Source organism: Trachypithecus francoisi, unplaced genomic scaffold, assembly GCF_009764315.1.
Source record: "Trachypithecus francoisi isolate TF-2019V2 unplaced genomic scaffold, Tfra_2.0 Lachesis_group12, whole genome shotgun sequence".
In the NCBI taxonomy this organism is placed as follows: domain Eukaryota; kingdom Metazoa; phylum Chordata; class Mammalia; order Primates; family Cercopithecidae; genus Trachypithecus; species Trachypithecus francoisi.
The window spans coordinates 12,029,242-12,048,322 of NW_022681457.1; the positions used below are offsets into that span (position 1 = coordinate 12,029,242).

General features: G+C 45.2%; 1 protein-coding gene across 1 annotated transcript; it reads left to right on the forward strand.

The window, feature by feature from the left end:
* On the forward strand, positions 1 to 18,260 carry SMIM17 (small integral membrane protein 17). Its single transcript, XM_033224584.1, has 4 exons — positions 1 to 60; positions 6,224 to 6,492; positions 8,191 to 8,267; positions 16,137 to 18,260. Exons 2-4 carry the CDS (start codon positions 6,324 to 6,326, stop codon positions 16,245 to 16,247), a joined length of 357 nt encoding a protein of 118 aa, XP_033080475.1. The 5' UTR covers positions 1 to 60; positions 6,224 to 6,323; the 3' UTR covers positions 16,248 to 18,260.
* The last annotated feature ends 821 nt before the right edge of the window (positions 18,261 to 19,081 follow it).

Consider the following 19,081-nt stretch of genomic DNA (forward strand, 5'->3'; position numbering starts at 1 on the left):
GCAGCCGCAGTCAGTGCGGCGCCAGCTCTGCAGAGCCCAGACAGGGTCTGGTTGGGGAGGGTGAGTCCGAGGGACCCCCGCGGGCGGGAAGGAGGCGGAGAAAAGGGGCTGGGGGCTCGGGCGGCGATCCGGGGAGGCGCGCGCGAGTGTGGATGCGCAGAGTGTGTGTGTGCATGGGTGGGGGTGAAGGGCAGAGCCGCTCCAGGGATGGGGTCCGGGGAGGGGTCGTCTCCAAGCCGGTCCGGTGGGAGAGGGCCGGGGTCTGTCGGGGTCGCGTCTGTTTCTCCACAGCGGCGGTCTGTGTCCTGGCTTGGGGTTGCAGGTGAATTCCAGCCTCCGCGTCAGGAGGGGAGCCCGGACCTGCACTGAGAGTGCACTGATGGTCTGTGGACCCTCGTGGGGCGGCGCGGGCACGGACGCTCGTCTCGCGGGGACCCCGTGTCGATGTTCGCTCCTCCCTGGGTGTCAGCGCACCTGCCCGCGTGTGCACCTGTGCGTGTTCGCGTCGTGTGTCCGCCTGGGCCCCTGTGGACCACCCTGCAACGGTGGGAGCGCAGGCTCTCAGCAAACAGGTGCTGCAGCCCCGCCCCCACTCTTCTGAGCTGTGTGACTTTGATCAAGGGACTTCCCTGTCTGTCAAAAGGCAACATGATAGTGTCTGTAGCGAGAAGTATGGCGAGCTTTATGTGAGAAAAGGGATTCGCAGTGCTCAGCAGGAGTGGGCACAAGGAGAGTCCTGGCCTCCAGGAAACGCTGCCGATATAGTTATTGCTTTTGTTGTGGTTGCTGGTTGTCGTTGTTGTGACTGCATCTCCATCCTCTCAGGGGATGACTTGTTTGCTATTTCACCAAGAACACTGAGGCTGTGGAGTGTGAATCCCCTCCCCCCCACCATACCTCTGTCTCATCCCCTTTCCTTCTTCCTCCTCCATTCACTGCAGATCCAGCTTCTCCTGACCTTGACCTGATGGCTCCTGTCTTACCCATCTGTCACCCTGCTTGCCTGCATTTTCTCCTTTTCCATGCCGTCCCCTCCCCTCAACCTAGATCCATGATTAATTATGTCTCACATTAAAAACAAAGCCAAACAGAACCCCAAAGCAATAAACAAAGCAGAACTCCCTGATGGTACTCTGTAACACTCTTTCTCATGAACGCCCCGTAGGAATTTTCTTCCCCTGAAAAATATCTAGGCAGCCTCCTCTCCTCACTCCCAACAGACTCCTCAACCCACACTGAGGTTGCAAATGGGCAACCCCAGGGTCTAATTCAGCCCCACAACTTGTGCTATTTGACTACAGGTGTCTTCCTGTTACACACTGGAAATAATTATTGACATCATGAAATGTAGAAAATGCCATCTGAATATACAGATTTCCAGTCTTCTTTTGAGAAATCACAGGATGGTTGACATCAGTCCCAAGCATTTGCTCTGCAAACATTAGCTGAGTTGCACGGTGCAGCTTCTTCAGACAGGAGACCTGATCTCTCTTTTGCTGCACTCCCCACGGTCCCGGTCCTCTCTTCCCATGCCATACATCCACTGCCATTTGTTCATGTGCACCTTACAATAGAGAAATATTTCTCTGGACCTATAGTTAATTTTCATGTGTAGAAAACTCACAGTAAAAGAGTACTCTTGATTCATTGATTGAAAGAGTACTCTTGATTCATTGATTCATTGATTGGTTTTTTGAGACAGAGTCTTGCTCTGTCACCCAGGCTGGAGTGCAGTAGTATGATCCTAACTCATTGAAGCCTTGAACTCCCAGGCTCAAAGGATCCTCCCAGTAACTGAGACTACAGGTTTGTGACACCACACCTGGCTAATTTTTTTTTTTTTTTTTTTTGAGATGGAGTCTCGCTCTGCCGCCCAGGCTGGAGTGCAGTGGCCGGATCTCAGCTCACTGCAAGCTCCGCCTCCCGGGTTCACGCCATTCTCCTGCCTCAGCCTCCCGAGTAGCTGGGACTACAGGCGCCCGCCACCTCGCCCGGCTAGTTTTTTGTATTTTTTAGTAGAGACGGGGTTTCACCGTGTTAGCCAGGATGGTCTCGATCTCCTGACCTTGTGATCCGCCCGTCTCGGCCTCCCAAAGTGCTGGGATTACAGGCTTGAGCCACCGCGCCCGGCCTTTATTTTTTATATTTATAATATATATATTTATTTTTAATATTTATAATATAAATATATTTATTTTTATATTTATAATACAAATATATTTATTTTTTATATTTATAATACAAATATTTTTTTATATTTATAATATAAATATATTTATTTTTTATATTTATAATACAAATATATTTATTTTTTATTTATAAGTATATATTTTTTATAAAATAATTATATACTAAAATATATTTGATTATTTAAATATATATATTCTATTCACCCATGTTGCCGCCTATATCCTTTTGTGGGCCCCTCTCATTACTGAGCTGTACTCCCCTGAATGCATAAACTGCAATTTATGTCTGCATTATCTTGTTGATAAACACCTGGTTTTTTAGCATTTTCATTATGCCTATGAGTGCTTCTGGCTATGCATATAAACCACTGCGTTCTTATGAATGGTTATGAATACAGCAGACATCAACATTCACGCACACGCATGTGTGTGGACACAGGTTCTCATTGCTCCTGGCTAAGTGTTGGGGGTTTAATCACCAGGTCCCAGGGTGCTCAGCTTTCCTAGATGTTGCCAAATAGTTTTCCAAAGTGATTGAGCCGACAGACACATCCACCAGCCGGCATGAGTCAACCTGCTTTAAAACTCTACCTCAGTGGGTTTCAAAGGCAAACTTTGGATCACTGTTGCAAAGGGAAAGCCAGTATCACTTTTAATGTTTATTTCTTACTGAGGGGAAGCTCTGTACTGCCTGCTTTGCCTGCCTGAAGCTGCTCTCCCTTTGTGAGAAAGGAAGCTCAGCGAGAGAGATGCTAAAAGCATAGGGGCACCCAACAGAGACTTTCTCTTTGAGGTAATGCGGAGGATCACAGGGGCTGACGCAGGAGATGCTTTTTCTCCCTGGAATTCAGTGTCAGAGATCCCTGCCTGTGCCTGAAATCTCCACCTGGACTGTCTAGGAGGCGAGAGCATGCAGGGACAGTAGTGCCCACTCCTGGGCATTGAGAATCTCATAACTAGAAGGGTCTTGAGGAGGTTGAAGCTGGGGGCAGGGGAGTGGGGAGCAGGATCCATGGGCGAAGGGCTGAGTGGACCCCCAGGAGGCAGGGTGATGAACACGGTGGAGGTCCCTCTATCCAGGGGAACAAAAACGCAGACTGGGACGGACCCTGGGCAGCAGGCAGCAGGGCAGAGTATTTTCTGAGGCAAGAGGAAGTGGACTTGAACAAGGATTGGATGTGGCAGGGGAGGCGGAGGCAAGTCGAAGATGAGTCCTGTAGAGATTGTTGGGGAGGACGGTGGAGTCCTGGCTGAGAGCGGGGGATCCAGGAAGAGGGAGTGCTGTGAGTGGGGCAGTGGGCAGAGGGGTCTGGGGAAATGATGAGCTTGAATTTGGGTTCTAGGGAAATGTGAGACACCCCGCTGCAGGAAGGAGACAGAAATGCTGATTGGTAATGCAGAAAAAGAAAGACATATTCTGCATATATACACACATATAAACATATATATTTTCTATTATGAAAACATTTCAAACATACTGTTCAGTGTGAGGATAGTACTGTGAACCACCATCTACCAACTTCCCAGATTCAGCATTTCTCATTTTTTTGTGTGCTCTTTCTTTGTGGGAGTTTGTTTTTTGTTTGTTTTTGTTTTTTTCCGTAAGTTCTGGGGTACATGTGCAGAACGTGCAGGTTTGTTCCATAGGTATACATGTGCCATGGTGGTTTGCTGCACCTATCAACCTGTCATCTAGATTTAAGCCCTGCATGCATTAGCTATTTGTCCTAATGCTCTCCCTCCCCTTCCCCCAACCCCCGACAGGCCCCGGTGCGTGCTGTTCCCCTCCCTGTGTCCATGTGTTCTCACTGTTCAACTCCCGCTTATGAGTGAGAACATGCGGTGTTTGGTTTTCTGTTCCTGTGTTAGTTTGCTGAGAAGGATGGCTTTCAGGATCATCCATGTCCCTGCAAAGGACATGAACTCATTCTTTTTATGGCTGCATATGGGAGTATTTTAAAGCAAATCTCAGCCATCAGGTCAATTCACCCCTACGTACTACAAAACACCTCTAAAAGCTAAGGTGGACCTCTCCCTATCTATCCGTAAAGCCATTCCCGTACTCAACAAAAGTCACTGATACTGCCTTGGGGTAGTCAAATACCCAGTCCATAATCACATTCATTTGGTTTTCTTTTAAAAAAGTTTTCTTTTCACAGAAGATTTAGTTTTTTAATCTGAGACCAAACATCATAGTCTCCACATGGTTTTGGTTGTTGAGTCACAAACTTCTTCTTGATCTACAGTGTCTGCCCCGTGATTTTAAAATTTGACAGAACAATTTCTATTTACATAAGGCTAAGCAAAGAGAAAAAGGCTCACAAAGCTTTCCATTCACTCCAAGATAATTTACTTTTTTTTAAAAGTTATTATTCACAAGGATAGTCTTTGGGTTACACATACAAAATTGATGATACAATTTCCTAAAACAGAAGCATAAACCAGCTTTAGAGTTTTAAGGCAAAGGGTTACATAATTATAAGTCCTTAGAGTTTAGATAGCTTCTTGCAAACAACCACCTGAATTTCAGGTTGATCAACTATATAGAATACGGGTATTAAATAATAGTTCATTTAAAATTAGACTTTTGAGGCTGGGCACAGTGGCTCATGTCTGCAAATCCCAGCACACCGGGAGGCCCAGGTGGGGAGATCACTTGAGGTCAGGAGTTTGAGACCAGCTTGGCCAACGTAGTGAAGCCTCACTTCTACTGAAAATGCAAAAATTAGCTGCGCATGGTGGTGCACGCCTGTAATCCCAGCTACTCAGGAGGCTGAGGCAGGAGAATCCATGGAACCTGGGGGGCAGAGGTTGCAGTGAGCCGAGATCCTGTCACAGCACTGCAGTCTGGGAAATAGCAAAACCCTGTCTCAAAAAATAAAATAAAATAAAATAAAATAAACAAAAAAGACTTTTAACCCCCATATGGTGAATGCATCATTTTTTATGACAACCAAGGAGAAATTGGGGGCTGTGGGGGGCTGGTGCGAAGACTAAGGCTCTTCTCTCTATAGCCAGAGGGATTCCAGGGGCAACCCTCTCTAAAACCCCCTCTATGTGCTTTGGGATGTGGACTGTGTGTGTGAATGTATGTGAGTGTGTGTGAGAAGTGTGTGAGTGTGTGAATGTGTATGTACGTGTATATGTTAGTGTGTGTGAGTGAGTGTGTATGTGTGTGAGAGTTTGTATATGTGACTGTGTATGTGTATGCGTGTATGTGTATGTGAGGGCGTATATGTGTGTGATTGTGAATGCATGTGTCTGTGAATGTGTGTATGAGTGTGTGTATGTGTATGTGTGTATGTGTTAGTGTGAGTTTGAGCATGTGTATATGTGACTGTGTATGTGTATACGTGTATATGTATGTGAGGGCATATGTGAGTGTGTGTATTGTGAATGCATGAGTGTGTGTGAATGTGTGTAAGTGTATGTGTGTGAGAGTTTGAGCGTGTGTATATGTGACTGTATGTGTATATGTATGTGAGGTGTGTGTGTGGATGTGTGTGTGTGTATATGTATGTGACTGTATATATGTGTGAATGTGAGTATGAGTGTGTATATGTATGTTAGTGTATCGTGTGTGTGTGAGTGTGAGTGTGGGTATGAGTATGTGAGTGTATGAGTGTGGGTATGTGTGTGCCTATGTGACTGTGTGTGTCTAGGTGCATGTGTGGCTGTATGTGTGTATATGAGTATGTGAGTATGTGTGTGTTGTATGTGACTGTCAGTGTGTGTATGTGTGGATGTGTTTATGTTTGTATGTATGTATATATGAGTATGTGAGTGTGTGTCTGCGTGTACCTGCCCATGACAAACATTCCCTTTCCAGCTTTGTCTCCAGAGCGCTCTCTACCGTTTGACCTGCTGCGTGCTTTGTTTGTTCCCTGCCTGTCTCTTTCTCTCTCTACTAGAATGTAAGCCCCAGGAGGGCAGGGATCTCCACTTGATTACTACTGTATTTCTAATGCTTAGAATCGTGTCTAGCCCCTGCTGGCCCTCTGTAACGATTCACTGCATGATGAAATGTTCGTCAGTCCTCAGGTTCTGAACCCTGTGCCTGGGGAACCAGAGAGGACCCTGGAGCGGGAGGAGAAAGAGAAGCTTGTCTCAGAAGCTTCACCTCCTCCTGGGGCGATGCAGAGTCTCAGTCCTGAGCAGACGCGGGGGCTGCTGGAGCCCGAGAGGACCAAGACGCTGCTGCCTCGGGAGAGCCGGGCCTGGGAGAAGCCTCCCCATCCCACCTGCACCAAGGACTGGGAGGCTGTGGAGGTTGGGGCCTCCAGCCATGACAGTGATGAGAAAGGTGAGAGGCAGGGGTCCTTTGGGAGGTGAGTGGGTGTAGGGGAAGGAATTGGCAGGGCCTAGGGAAAGACTAAACATTCACTCCTTCACTCATCCATTCAACAGCTATTCATGGGGCACTGTGTCAGTCAGCTTTTGCCGTGTAACAAGTCATCCCCAAACTTAGAGGCTTAAAGCAACAATCACATATTGGCTCATGATTCTGTGGGTCAGAAGTTTGACCTGCCCTCAGGGGACACTTTTCCTGCCTGTGCTTGTCTGTGTGGCCTCAGAGAGCTGGTGAGGCCACTGGTCGAGCTCAGATGGCTTTACTCCCATGTCTGCTGGTGCTGGCTGTTGGCTGGCTCGGTGGTGCTGAGGACAGGTCATGTGTCTCCAGCAGGATTTTTCAGGGTTATCCTCATGGCGGTGCTTGCAGGGTTCTCAGGGAGGGCAAGAAAGGGAACACCCCAATTTTCAAGCACTGGAAGATTTGAAGGGGAAAAACACATGATCTCATTTGCATTTCAAAAATAATCCTCTAACTCAGTGGATTTCAACTGGGCATGGTCTTATACCCCACCTCTCCACCCCAGGTGATTTTTGGCAGTGTCTGGAAACGTTTAGGGTTATCCTAACTGTGGAGATGCTGCTGTTATCTGGTGGGGAGAAGCCAGTAGTGATGCTGATAAACGTCCTATCATGCACAGGACATCCTATCGTGCACCACACAAAGCATGGTGCAGCTCCAAATGCCGATAGTGCCAAGTTTGAGAAACCCTGAGTCTCACTGCATGTGACAATGGATTGTAGGGCTAGGAAGTCAAGAATGGAAGGTGGGAGGCCAGTTAGGAGACTCCTGCAACTGTCCAAGAGAGAGGTGGGGTAAGTGGAGAGATTTGGGACACCTTTGGGAGGAGGAATCAGTTCTTGCTGATGGATGTGGAGAAGGAAAGGAAAAGAGAGGTATCACGATGACTTTTAGGGTTTGGGCCCAAACAGATGGATAAAGGATAGTGCCATTTGCTGATATCTCAATGGCACCCCATAGCAGAAAGGGGCTGAGCCTTATATCGCCTACTAGGCACTGTCTTTTTCCTCAGGGGGATAAGCAGGCCTGGGACAGAAGGTGTGGATAACAGAGGCCAGCTCTGCTAGTGAGGCTTGGAGCTCCTGGCTAGGGCTCAGGTACAGAAAGACTGGAAAATGCCAGGATTTGCCCAGTCTATTCAGCTTAGGGATGAGAAGGACGCTAAGGTTCTGACTGTGGGGACATGTCTCCACTAGTGTCTGTTCTTTGGAAGCTGGGGAAGCCTCCATCATCCTGGTTTACTTCTGTGGCTTTTTCTTCTGCTCCTTCACTCAGTTTCTGCCTATAGAGAAGGAACTCTTACTTACTGGACAGGTAAGGGAGTGAAGACTTAAGTGGCAGGGCACATCAGGTGACCCAGTTGAAGTTGTCTAGGTAGTTATAGAACAGAATTCAGGCCTCTCATTCTCTCAGCCCCACCTGAACCACATAGGCATGTGTGTATGTGGGGGGGGGGGGGGTTGTGTGTTTGTGTGTGTGTGAGAGAGGGAGGGTGAGACAGAGAGAGAAGACTGTTAGTAAAGGGACAAGCTATTAGTAAAGGCACAAGATGCCAGTGGGAAGAGCCCACTCCCGCCGTCTAGCCACTCACTCATGGCTCCTTTTTCCTTCACTCCCACCCTCACGCAGACCTGTCTTCTCAAGAGACTGGGCTTTCCCAGGAGTGGAGTTCGGTGGAGGAAGATGACGAATCAGAGGGCTCCCAGGTACACTGGGGGGTTTGTTCCTTTTCCACAAATGTCCCGCTCTGTAGATCTCAGCAGTTTGTCACGTTTGCATTCTCAGCTTGGAATTTACCTGCCCCATAAAAATCTCAAGAGATCTCTTGTGTCTGATCTCTATGGTGATCAGACACACACTGGAGGGTCTCCATGTGGTGTGCATAACTTAGTTCACACATATCCTCCAACACTTCCTTCATAAATCCATCTACCCATGCATCCACCTCTGTAATTCATCTTTTATCCACTTATTCATCAACTCTCCCTTCCACCCACCCTCTTACCTTTCCAATCACTCATCCATTCATTCATCCACCACTCAAACATCTACCAGCCATTCACTCATCTGTCCAATCATTCATCCACCCAAACTTTTATTCACCTATTCATTTGTATACCCATTCCATCCATCCATCCATCCATCCATCCACCTTACATTTCATCTGTTTATACACTTATCCACCATCCATCCATCCATCCATCCGTCTGTCCATCCATCCATCCATCCATCCATCCATCCATCCCTATACTTTATCTGTTTATCCACTTATCCATCCATCCATCCATCCATCCATCCATCCATGCATCAACCCATCCCTATACCTCAGCTGTCTATCCACTTATCCATCCACCCATAAACCCTCCCTTCCACCTACCCTCTCACCTTTCCATTCACCCATCCATTCATTCCGCTACCCACTGAACATCCACCAACCATTCATCTGTCTACTCATTCATTTATCCAACCTTTCATCCCTTATGCATCCATATACCCATTCCATGCATCCTTCCATCCACCCATTCATCCATCCATATATCCAGTTATCTATACACATACTCATTCACCCTTTTATTCAGATGCCATCAATCCATCTATTCAATCCACCCACCTACATACCCATCCTATATCCACTCATCTGTCCACCCACCTATTCATCCCTCTACTATCTGTTGGCTGTGGTAGGATGTGGCCAGTATGCATCCACGCATATGCCCACTCATGCGTTCATCCATCTGTATCTATTCACACATCCAGTCATAAGGCCACCTACCAATCCATTCACCCATCCACCCACTATTCCATTTATCCATCCACTAACCATCTACTGAGTTTTAATCCACATACTACAAGTAAAACCAAAGAGAATCATCAAACACATTCCTTTCACTAAAAAAAACCTAATATTTCATTTTTTGAGGAATAAGACATCAATATAAGAAAACCAATGATTCTTTCATTTATACATTCATCTCATACATGAGAAAAATCACATAATCACTCTCAGCACATGAGAGTCCCATCCATCTCCCAATCATGTCAGGAATGTAACTCTGGCTGCCTCAAGCCAGAAAATGGATTTATTGACTCGTGGTGCAGAGGTGAGGGTGAGGGAAACAAACTGGCCAACAAACCATGATAGTGCAGAAATAAGTGCTGGGCACAGTGGGGAGGCCCAAAGGAAGAAGTTAACTGCATGCCAGGAGGTTTCTTCTTGGATATCCTAGAGAGGAGGACACACCAGACCTGGGGTTTTCAGGATAGTAAGAATTCCACGGGCATAACAGGGAAGGGAAGAGCATGTTCACAGGCAAGGTGGCATAGCACGGTATGGTTCGGGGACACTGAAGTTAAGGGCAGAGCAGTGAGAGATTTGGGTGAAAATATGGCTGGGATGACATCATTCATTCATTGCACGTCTATTTCTTGAGCACCTACTCAGTGCCAAGCAGTGTTCAATGCACAGAGCATACAATAGTGAGACAGAAATGGTCCCTGCCTTCATGGAGCTCACCGTCACCGAGGTAGACAGATAACAACTGAAATAAGCAGCTAAAATATGAATTGCACTGAGTGGTGATAACTGCTATGGAGAAAAATAAAGCAGGAAGGGGATTTGGGAGTAGGAGTTGGGGCTGGGGGTTGCCATTTTAAGAAGGGTGTCTAGGAAAGTCCCCCCGAGAGGGAGCTATTGAGTGAGGACCTGAAGGAGGTGGGGAGTGATACTGGCAGATGTCTAGGGGGAGCGGGCTCTATGCAGAGGACACAGCAAGTGCAAAGGCCCTGAGGTACAGATGTGCCTGGTATATTTGGGGAACACCAAGAGGGGTGGTGGTCAGCGTGGCTGAAGGGTGGGAGGGAGGACTAGTGGGTGAGGTCATGGAGGCGATGGGATGGATGACGTAGCGTCTCATGGACCATGGTGAAATGTGGGTTTTACTCTGAGTGGGGTGGGAGCCATTGGCGAGTTCTAGACAGAGGAGGAACGTGTTCTGATTTGGCCTTTAAGAGGACTCCTCTCTCTGCCAAGTCCCACACCGATGAGGTCGGATGTGTTTTGCAGGCAGTGGGAGCCATAGAATGGGTTTGGGGACTTAGAGAATGTGGGAGCCCATGTAGAAGGAAGGTGGGTTGGATGTGGCTGGGGTTAGAGTATGGGGGGCAAAGGAGCAAGTCAGAAATGTGTAGTTAGGGAAAAAAGGAGAGAAGAGTTGCCACTTTCCTTCTGCATGTTACAAGCTTGATGTTACTCTTTTTTTTTTGAGTCGGAGTCTTGCTCTGTCACCAGGCTGGAGTGCAGTGGCGTGATCTTGGCTCACTGCTCACTGCAACCTCCACCTCCTCTATTCAAGCAATTCTCCTGCCTCAGCCTCCTGAGTAGCTGGGACTACAGGTGCACACCACCACACCCAGCTAATTCTTGTATTTTTAGTAGAAACGGGGTTTTACCATGTTGGCCAAGAAGGTCTTGATCTCTTGACTTCATGATCCACCCACCTCGGCCTCGGAAAGTGCTGGGATTGCAGGCATGAGCCATGACACCCAGCCAGCTTGCTGCTATTCTAAGCGCATCTTATTATAACTCATCTAGTAACTGAACACTAATTAACTCCCATGATTAACTCATGAGCCCTGTGAGATCGTTAGCATGGTTTCCTCCTCTACAGATGAGGAAACTGAGGCAGAGAGAAACCAAATGGCTTGCTTCACATCCCACAATGAGTGGGTCGCAGAGCTAGCATAGAGTTTGGGCTTGGAGGCGAGGACAGGAGCCACTGGGACCCAGGACATGTCGAGTCGGGGACCTGATGGCATTTCCAGATCTGTGGGACATAAAAGCTGCAGGAACAGGGGCAAGCCCGGGGCAACACCTGAATTCTGATGTGGGGACAGGGCAGATGGAGGTTCTCGCCTCCAGCATAGGGATCAAGGAGGAAGTCTGGAAGAAAGGACAAGGTCAATGTTAGACCTGCTGCTTGGGAGAGGCCTCTGTGACATCATCCATTCACTCACTCGTTCGCCCAGTTGTAATCCATTGAACCAGCATTGATGGAGCACACAGAAGGGGGCTGATAGGCGAGGGCCTCTCGTTGGCAGGCCCTGGGTCCGTTTTCTGCATGGACAGACCCTCCTTCCTGCAGACAACAACCCACTTCCAAAAAAGAAAGAGGAGCGGGCTGTCTGGAACCAGAGACCTTTGATGGCAGTTACAGCCTCATCGTGGGCCAGGAGCTGGCCTTCGTGCTCTACTTACCTTAATTTACTTGGTCCTCTTATCAGTCCTTAAGGTAGGACCTGTTTTCCCATTGTACAGATGGGAAAACTAAGGCACAGAGAGGTTATGTAACTTTCCCTTGTCATGCAACATGTAAATGGCAGAGCTAGGATTTGAACCCAGCATGTCTCTTAACCACTAGGTGTCCTGCCCGTTTGGGGCTTGATCCTGCCCTGAGAGAGGACTGGGGACAGAGATGAAGGCCTCTCCCTGTTCTCCTAGTCACTATACCTCCTGTGGAGAGGAGTGAGTGAAGAAGTAGAAGAAAGAAAAAGGGTTACTTTCCAGGAGGGCAGAAGTTCCCAGTCTGTGGGCCCAGAGGATAGCAAGAGGGGAAAACCCATTCCCATTCCATAAAATGCAAGCATATGTAACACCTTCAAATCTTATCTAAGTGCATGAGATTTTAAAAAGATCAATGCCCAGAATAACCCCTGGTAAAAGGTACTGTAAGAGGCCAAATTCATCCATAGTGGGAGAAGTTGGGGTAGTTACCTCTGAGGTGGGGGGGATTTGCGGGGTTGATAATGATCTGCTTCCTGTTTGGGGTGCTAGTTACATGGTGTGTTCACCTTCTGAAGTTGCCTCAGGCTGTACACCTAGGATGTGTGCAACCTCCTCTTTCTACATTCCACTTCAACAGAATGTTTTAAGCTGGCCGGGCACAGGGACTGCTGTCTGTAATCGCAGCACTTTGGGAGGCAGAGGCAGGCGGATCGCTTAAGGTCATGAGTTCGAGACCAGCCTGCATAACATGGCAAAAACCCATTTCTACTAAAAATACAAAAATTAGCTGGGCATGGTGGCGCTTGCCTGTAATCCCAGCTACTCAGGAGGCTGTGGCAGGAGAATCGCTTGAACATCAGAGGCAGAGGTTGCAATGAGCTGAGATTGTACCACTGCACTCCAGCCTGGGTGACAGAGTAAAAAAAAAGAAAAGAAAAAAAAAAGAAAAATAAGTTGCTGTATATATCCTGCCAAACGTGTTTCCCTATATACTGACACTGAATTGAGATTTGTGTGCCAGTGCTTGATTGAGGGTTGTGCTCTCTGGTGAAGCCCAGGAGGGAGTGAGGGAAGCTGGGGAGGGGAGGAGAGGGAACCAGGCAAGTATGTTGGTAGAACTGAAGTCCAGCCTCCGTCTTATCTCAGGGGAGCCCTGGAATGTGAATAGAGACTTGTCCTCCTCTGGGCCGGGCGCAGTGGCTCAAGCCTGTAATCCCAGCACTTTGGGAGGCCGAGGTGGGTGGATCACGAGGTCAGGAGTTTAAGACCAGCATGGCCAAGATGGTGAAACCTCATCTCTACTAAAAATACAAAAATTAGCTGGCGTGCTGGCGGACGCCTGTAATCCCAGCTACTCGGGAGGCTGAGGCAGAGAATTGCTTGAACCCGGGAGGCAGAGATTGCCGTTAGCTGAGATTGCCACTGCACTCCAGCCTGGGCAACACAGCGAGACTCTCCTTCTCAAAAAAAAAAAAAAAAAGAGAGAGAATTGTCCTCCTCTGAGTCAATGGAATGACCTTTTGTATCCCATATGAGTTATTGTTGGCTGTGGACTGCCCTGGAGGGCGAGTTAACCTCCTGGGTAATCCTCTAGGAAGGAGGACCTCATTAGCAAAGGGCATTTGTCAGAAGAGAAGGAGCAACTACAAACTGTAAACCATACAACTTGCAGCCAATACCGCTAGCATCCAGGGGAGAGCTGCATCAGCCTGAAAATCAGAAATAAAGAGGAACTAGGTGAGGCATCTATGGGTCTATTATGTGTGATGTGGGTAAAATTACTGGATTTCAGATGACCTGTATTTATTACATTTTCTTAACTTTATATTCTGCTTTTCAAAATTGAAGTATAATTATTTCCAATAAAATGCACTAACCAGAGAGTGTTTACACACGTACATCCATGTAACCAACACCCCAATCAAGATATTGAGTGCTGTCATCATTCTAGAACATTCTCTTATTTTCCCTTTTGGTCCCTCGCACTCCCCAGCCCTGGAGGCAACTACAGTTCTTGATTTCCACTTGCATGGATTAGTTTTGCTTGTTGTTGAATTTTATCTAAATACTGTCATGTAGTAAACTACACATATATTTTTTAATTCCACAAAAGGAAATTATGGCAAAATTGTTACTGCTCCAATTGGCATTGTCACTTAATACATGCTGGACAGTTTTCCATTTAATACATATTGATTATCTTCATTGTATTTCAAAGTTACTTTTTACTGCTGCCAAATGTTCTCTAGCTCCGTTGTGTCAGACCCATTTCCTTGGCTGATGAATTGTTAGGCTGCCATTGTTGTGACTGTTACAGAAGGCGATGCTACAATGAGCATTTGTTCAGTTGGCCCAATTTTATGCATAGATTATGAGGCACTTTATACAAATTCACATTCTCTGGTTCTCCTCAGATACATTGAACCAGAAAATCCAAAGGGGATCCCAAGATATTTGAAAAACTCTCCCAACAACTTTTGGGGCTCTACCAGGTTTGGGAACTGCTTAAGTGGGTCATTGTCCCTAGGTATCTGGTTGTAAAGGAAGATTTGAAATGAGGTACCATCCAGAGGGAATCAGCAGGCTAGAGGGAGGAATTTGTTTTCAAAGATTAGAAATGTGAATTCTGGCCGGGCGCGGTGGCTCAAGCCTGTAATCCCAGCACTTTGGGAGGCCGAGACGGGCGGATCACGAGGTCAGGAGATCGAGACCATCCTGGCTAACACGGTGAAACCCCGTCTCTACTAAAAAATACAAAAAGCTAGCCGGGCGAGGTGGCTGGTGCCTGTAGTCCTAGCTACTCGGGAGGCTGAGGCAGGAGAATGGCGTAAACCCGGGAGGCGGAGCTTGCAGTGAGCTGAGATCCGGCCACTGCACTCCAGCCCGGGCGACAGAGCAAGTCTCAAAAAAAAAAAAAAAAAAAAAAAGAAATGTGAACTCCATCAATGATTTATAATATACTTTAATAATTCATAGTATGTGTCCTTCCATTTTTCTTTCACAGGATTTTTTTCAGCGTTCACCATTGCCTAACTTTCCAGATAATCCATTATGTCTTGTGCATTCACCATTCACTTCCTTGATATTTTAATAGCAATTGCACGAAATTCATCATTGTTTTGGAAAATTGTCATCATTAAACATTTTGTCTTCTCATCTCTTATCATGGTATGTTTTTTAATTTATTAAATCATTCAACAAATATTTACAGAGTTCATACCCTGTTCCAGGCACTGGGACTACAGTAATAAAGCAAGGGTTTGCCGTCTTGGTGCTTACAGTGTCACTGGAGGAAGACGATAAACATACATAGCATGTCAGGTGGTGATAAGAGCGTGGAGAAAAAGACAAGGGGCATGCACAGTGCAGGTCTTTGTTGGGAAGCGGTTGTAGAGGGCGTCCTGGTTTACATAGGTAGTGAGGGAAAGGTTTTCTAAGGACTGACAGGCAAGCTTTAAGGGTATCTGGAGGAAGAGCATTCCAGGAAGAAGAGCTGGTAACTACAAAGGCTTGGAAGTGACTGTGGCTGGAACAGAGTGAGAAAGGCAAGGAATGATGTCACCTTTAGAAGGAGCACTCTGACCCATGGACAAGAAATTGGGTGGGATTATCAAGATAAGAAATGAAATTCTGTATCAAGAGTACAAGATAGATGACAGTGGCTTTGACCAGGGTGGTGGTAGTGAAGGGGAGGGAAATGGTCCTATTTTGAATGTTTTGAAGATAAAGCCAATAGTATTTGCTGATGTCTTGAATGTGGGTGGCGACAGAAAGAGAGGAGTCAAGGATACCACAGTTGGAGGTCTGGAGGGGCCTGAAGGGGTAATAGGAGGAAAACTGCATGAGGAGCTTTTGTGTGTGGCGGGGGACATTAGAAAATTTGTTTGGGGACATGTGAAGTTTAAGATGTCCATCAGATATCCAACCGGAGATGGCAAATAGGCAGTGAGATATATAGTTGGGTCAAAAAATACACACACATATGCATGCACACACATAGCTCTTGAGGGGTGAGGTCATTAGAGCATAGACGGTATGTTAAAACTGAGATTTAATATACCAATGAGATTTTGAAATTGTCATCCCATTATTTGAACATTTCCTCTGAGAGAGCATAGTTATGTTACATTCGTTTATCTTATATCTAGTTACTCAGCTGTACCGTTTTAAATTCAAACAGCTTTTCTCTTGATATGACATTTCATTTCTAATCATATAAGTCTATTTTCCTGCAAGTAACAATGGTGGCCCCTTCCTTTCCAATATTTATCCTTTTCCTTTTTTTCTGTTTCAGGGCTTTGTGGAGTGGTCAAAAGCTCCACAACAAACAACCATAGTCTTGGTAGTGTGCGTGCTTTTTTTGTTCCTGGTCTTAACGGGGATGCCTATGATGTTTCACATCTAACTATAATGGTGGCTGTTGTTTTAAAAGTTTAATTTAATGAAATAGATGCCCTGTGTTAAGGAAGTGTGCTAGTTAAAAATCAGGAATAGGTGTTGAATATTTTCAAATGCCTTTCAAACATCCTTTGAGATGATTTAAAAATTTTTTTTGGTGTGAGTTTTCACATACTTTATTTCCATGAAATGAAGACATCATTGATTGTAAAACATTATTTTGTATACTACGGAGAAAGAAAAATGCTAATAATCGTAAGATGCCACCAACTGGAAGATATCTCCTGACTTTGAGAAGATGAAAAAATGTGCAACTGAGGATCAATGAAATCTGGTAGATTTCCTAACATCAAACCAACTTTGCATTCTTAAGGTTGTGGTGCACCAGTCTTTTCATACACTAAATTCTATTTATTGATATTTTATGTAGGATTCTTGCCTCTATCTTCATATGTGAGATTGGTGCTATCTTTGTGAAGTTTTGGTATCATGGTTAAGCTTGCATCATAGAAAGACTTGGGTAACTTTTACCTTTTCTATGCTTTTAAGCAGTTTCTGTAGCTTGAGAAGTATCAGTCCCTTGAAATGTTAAATGAATTCATTGTTATAACCAGGTCATAGAGTCATGGAGAGAATGTTTCAGCTAATTCTTGGGCAGCTTTCTTAGTTCTTTACAATGTTATCAGTTTATTAATACGTTTTGCCTCTTGCATTTATTTTGGCAAATTACAGAGGTTTTTTTTGTTTTGTTTTGTTTTTTTGAGACCGAGTCTCACTCTGTCACCCAGTCTGGAGTGCAGTGGCGTGATCTCGGCTCACTGCAGGCTCTGCCTCCCAGGTTCACACCATTCTCCTGCCTCAGCCTCCTGAATAGCTGGGACTACAGGCGCTCGCCACCTCGCCCGGCTAGTTTTTTGTATTTTTAGTAGAGACGGGGTGTCACCGTGTTAGCCAGGATGGTCTCAATCTCCTGACCTCGTGATCCACCCGCCTTGGTCTCCCTAAGTGCTGGGATTACAGGCGTGAGCCCCCACGCCCAGCCCAGAGTTCTTTTATCCTCTAGAAAATTCTTCATTCCATAGGGCTTTTTCATAGTATTAGTTTAATTATGCCTACTGTTTTATAATTAAAATTTTCCCTTTATTTTGTTCTATCCCCTGTATCCTGTCAACTGCTGTTTGTGGTTTACTCATCATTAAATTTATCAAAGGTCTATCTAGTTTACTATTGTTTTTCCAAAGAACCAGCATTAGGATTCATTTATATCTGTTATTTCTTTTACTTGTAATTTGTTTTCCTTTGATATGTATTCCATTTATTTTTTATTGTTTTTCTTCTTTGTCTCAGTTTTTATATTGAATACTTGATTTATATTCTCTTTATATTTTCTATAGTAGTATACTTATTAATACAAATGTACTTCGGGATATAGCCTTGGCCACATCTTAACATTTGATTATTCATTTTTATGTTGTCTAAAGATTATATTGTAGTGTTTCTAAAGAGTGCTTTGAAACTCAGTGATTTGGTTTATTTTTTGTTTAAAAATAGTTTTGTTTTCTTGTTTTACTGCACTGTGAACACAGAATGTGGCCTACAACACATCTGCTTTCAAAACTTTTTAAAAAGCTTTTAGTGTGGCCTAGAACATGTCCATTTTTTTGTAATTGTTTCTCAAACATTTAAGATGAAGATAGCTTCTCTGTCTGTAGAACTGAAAACTTTACATGCCTGTTAATTAACTCAGTATCATCAATTATATTGTTCAGATTCATGTGTTATCTAATTTTGGCCTACTGTATTCATTAAAAACCAATAAGGTTATGTGAAAATCTGTTAGTACAATTGTTTTTGCTAATGAATTTTTATAATCTTTGCTTTATGTACTCAACAGCTGTGTAATTCGATGTATATAAGTGCAGCATTGTTATGTCCTTGCCAATTAAATAATATATGTAAAACGCCATATGACAGTGGCTGGCAGATAGTAGGTACTCAATAAATGTTAATTAAAACCTGATTCTGAATCCTTTGTTAAATATAAAATGATTGTTTTCAGTCAGTTTAATCCTTTGCCTTAAATTTTACCTTGTCTAATACTGGTTGATATTACCATCCTGCACTTTAAAAAAAAATTCTTCTGTCTACGTATATGAGGTTCTCTAGAGAAATTAACAGGGAAAAGTATGGGATTATCTCTCCATTCCTCTCTCAGGCTGATTGCCTGCAATAAGCAAAAGAAAGGAAAACTGGCCTTAACTATTACATTTTTTTTGATATTCTACTGGAAATAAGAGAAGCTCAATTCAAAGGAGCTTAAGCAAAATAATGATAATAATAATTATTATTATTGGTTCATGTTACACCAAAGTTTGGGATAAAATTGGCTTTAATTACAGCTGGTTCTGGGGGACCCAAAAATCTCACTGGGGCTTTTCGTCTCCTCACCTCCCTCTCTTTTTTCTACGTGGCTAGAGATGGCCATCATGGACCCTGTGATCATCTCTTCCACACAGCAAGGTCAGAGACCCGGTAGATTCTCATGACACACACTCACAACCCGCATCCTTGTTCTGCCTTGGGGACAACAGTGAAATAAGGGGAGAGAGAGCAGCAACTGCAAAGGCCCTGAGGCATAAACCAACTGCCCAAGTAACGGGTGGAGAATGGACTGTAGCAGGGCAAAGCAGAAGCAGGGAGATGAGTGTGGAGACTGTCTTAGGTGTCCAATCAACAGCGGCTGGGCTGGGCACAGTGGTTCACGCCTATAATCCCAGCACTTTGGGAAGCCAAGGCAGGAGGATCACTTGAGGTTAGGAGTTTGAGACCAGCCTGGGCAAC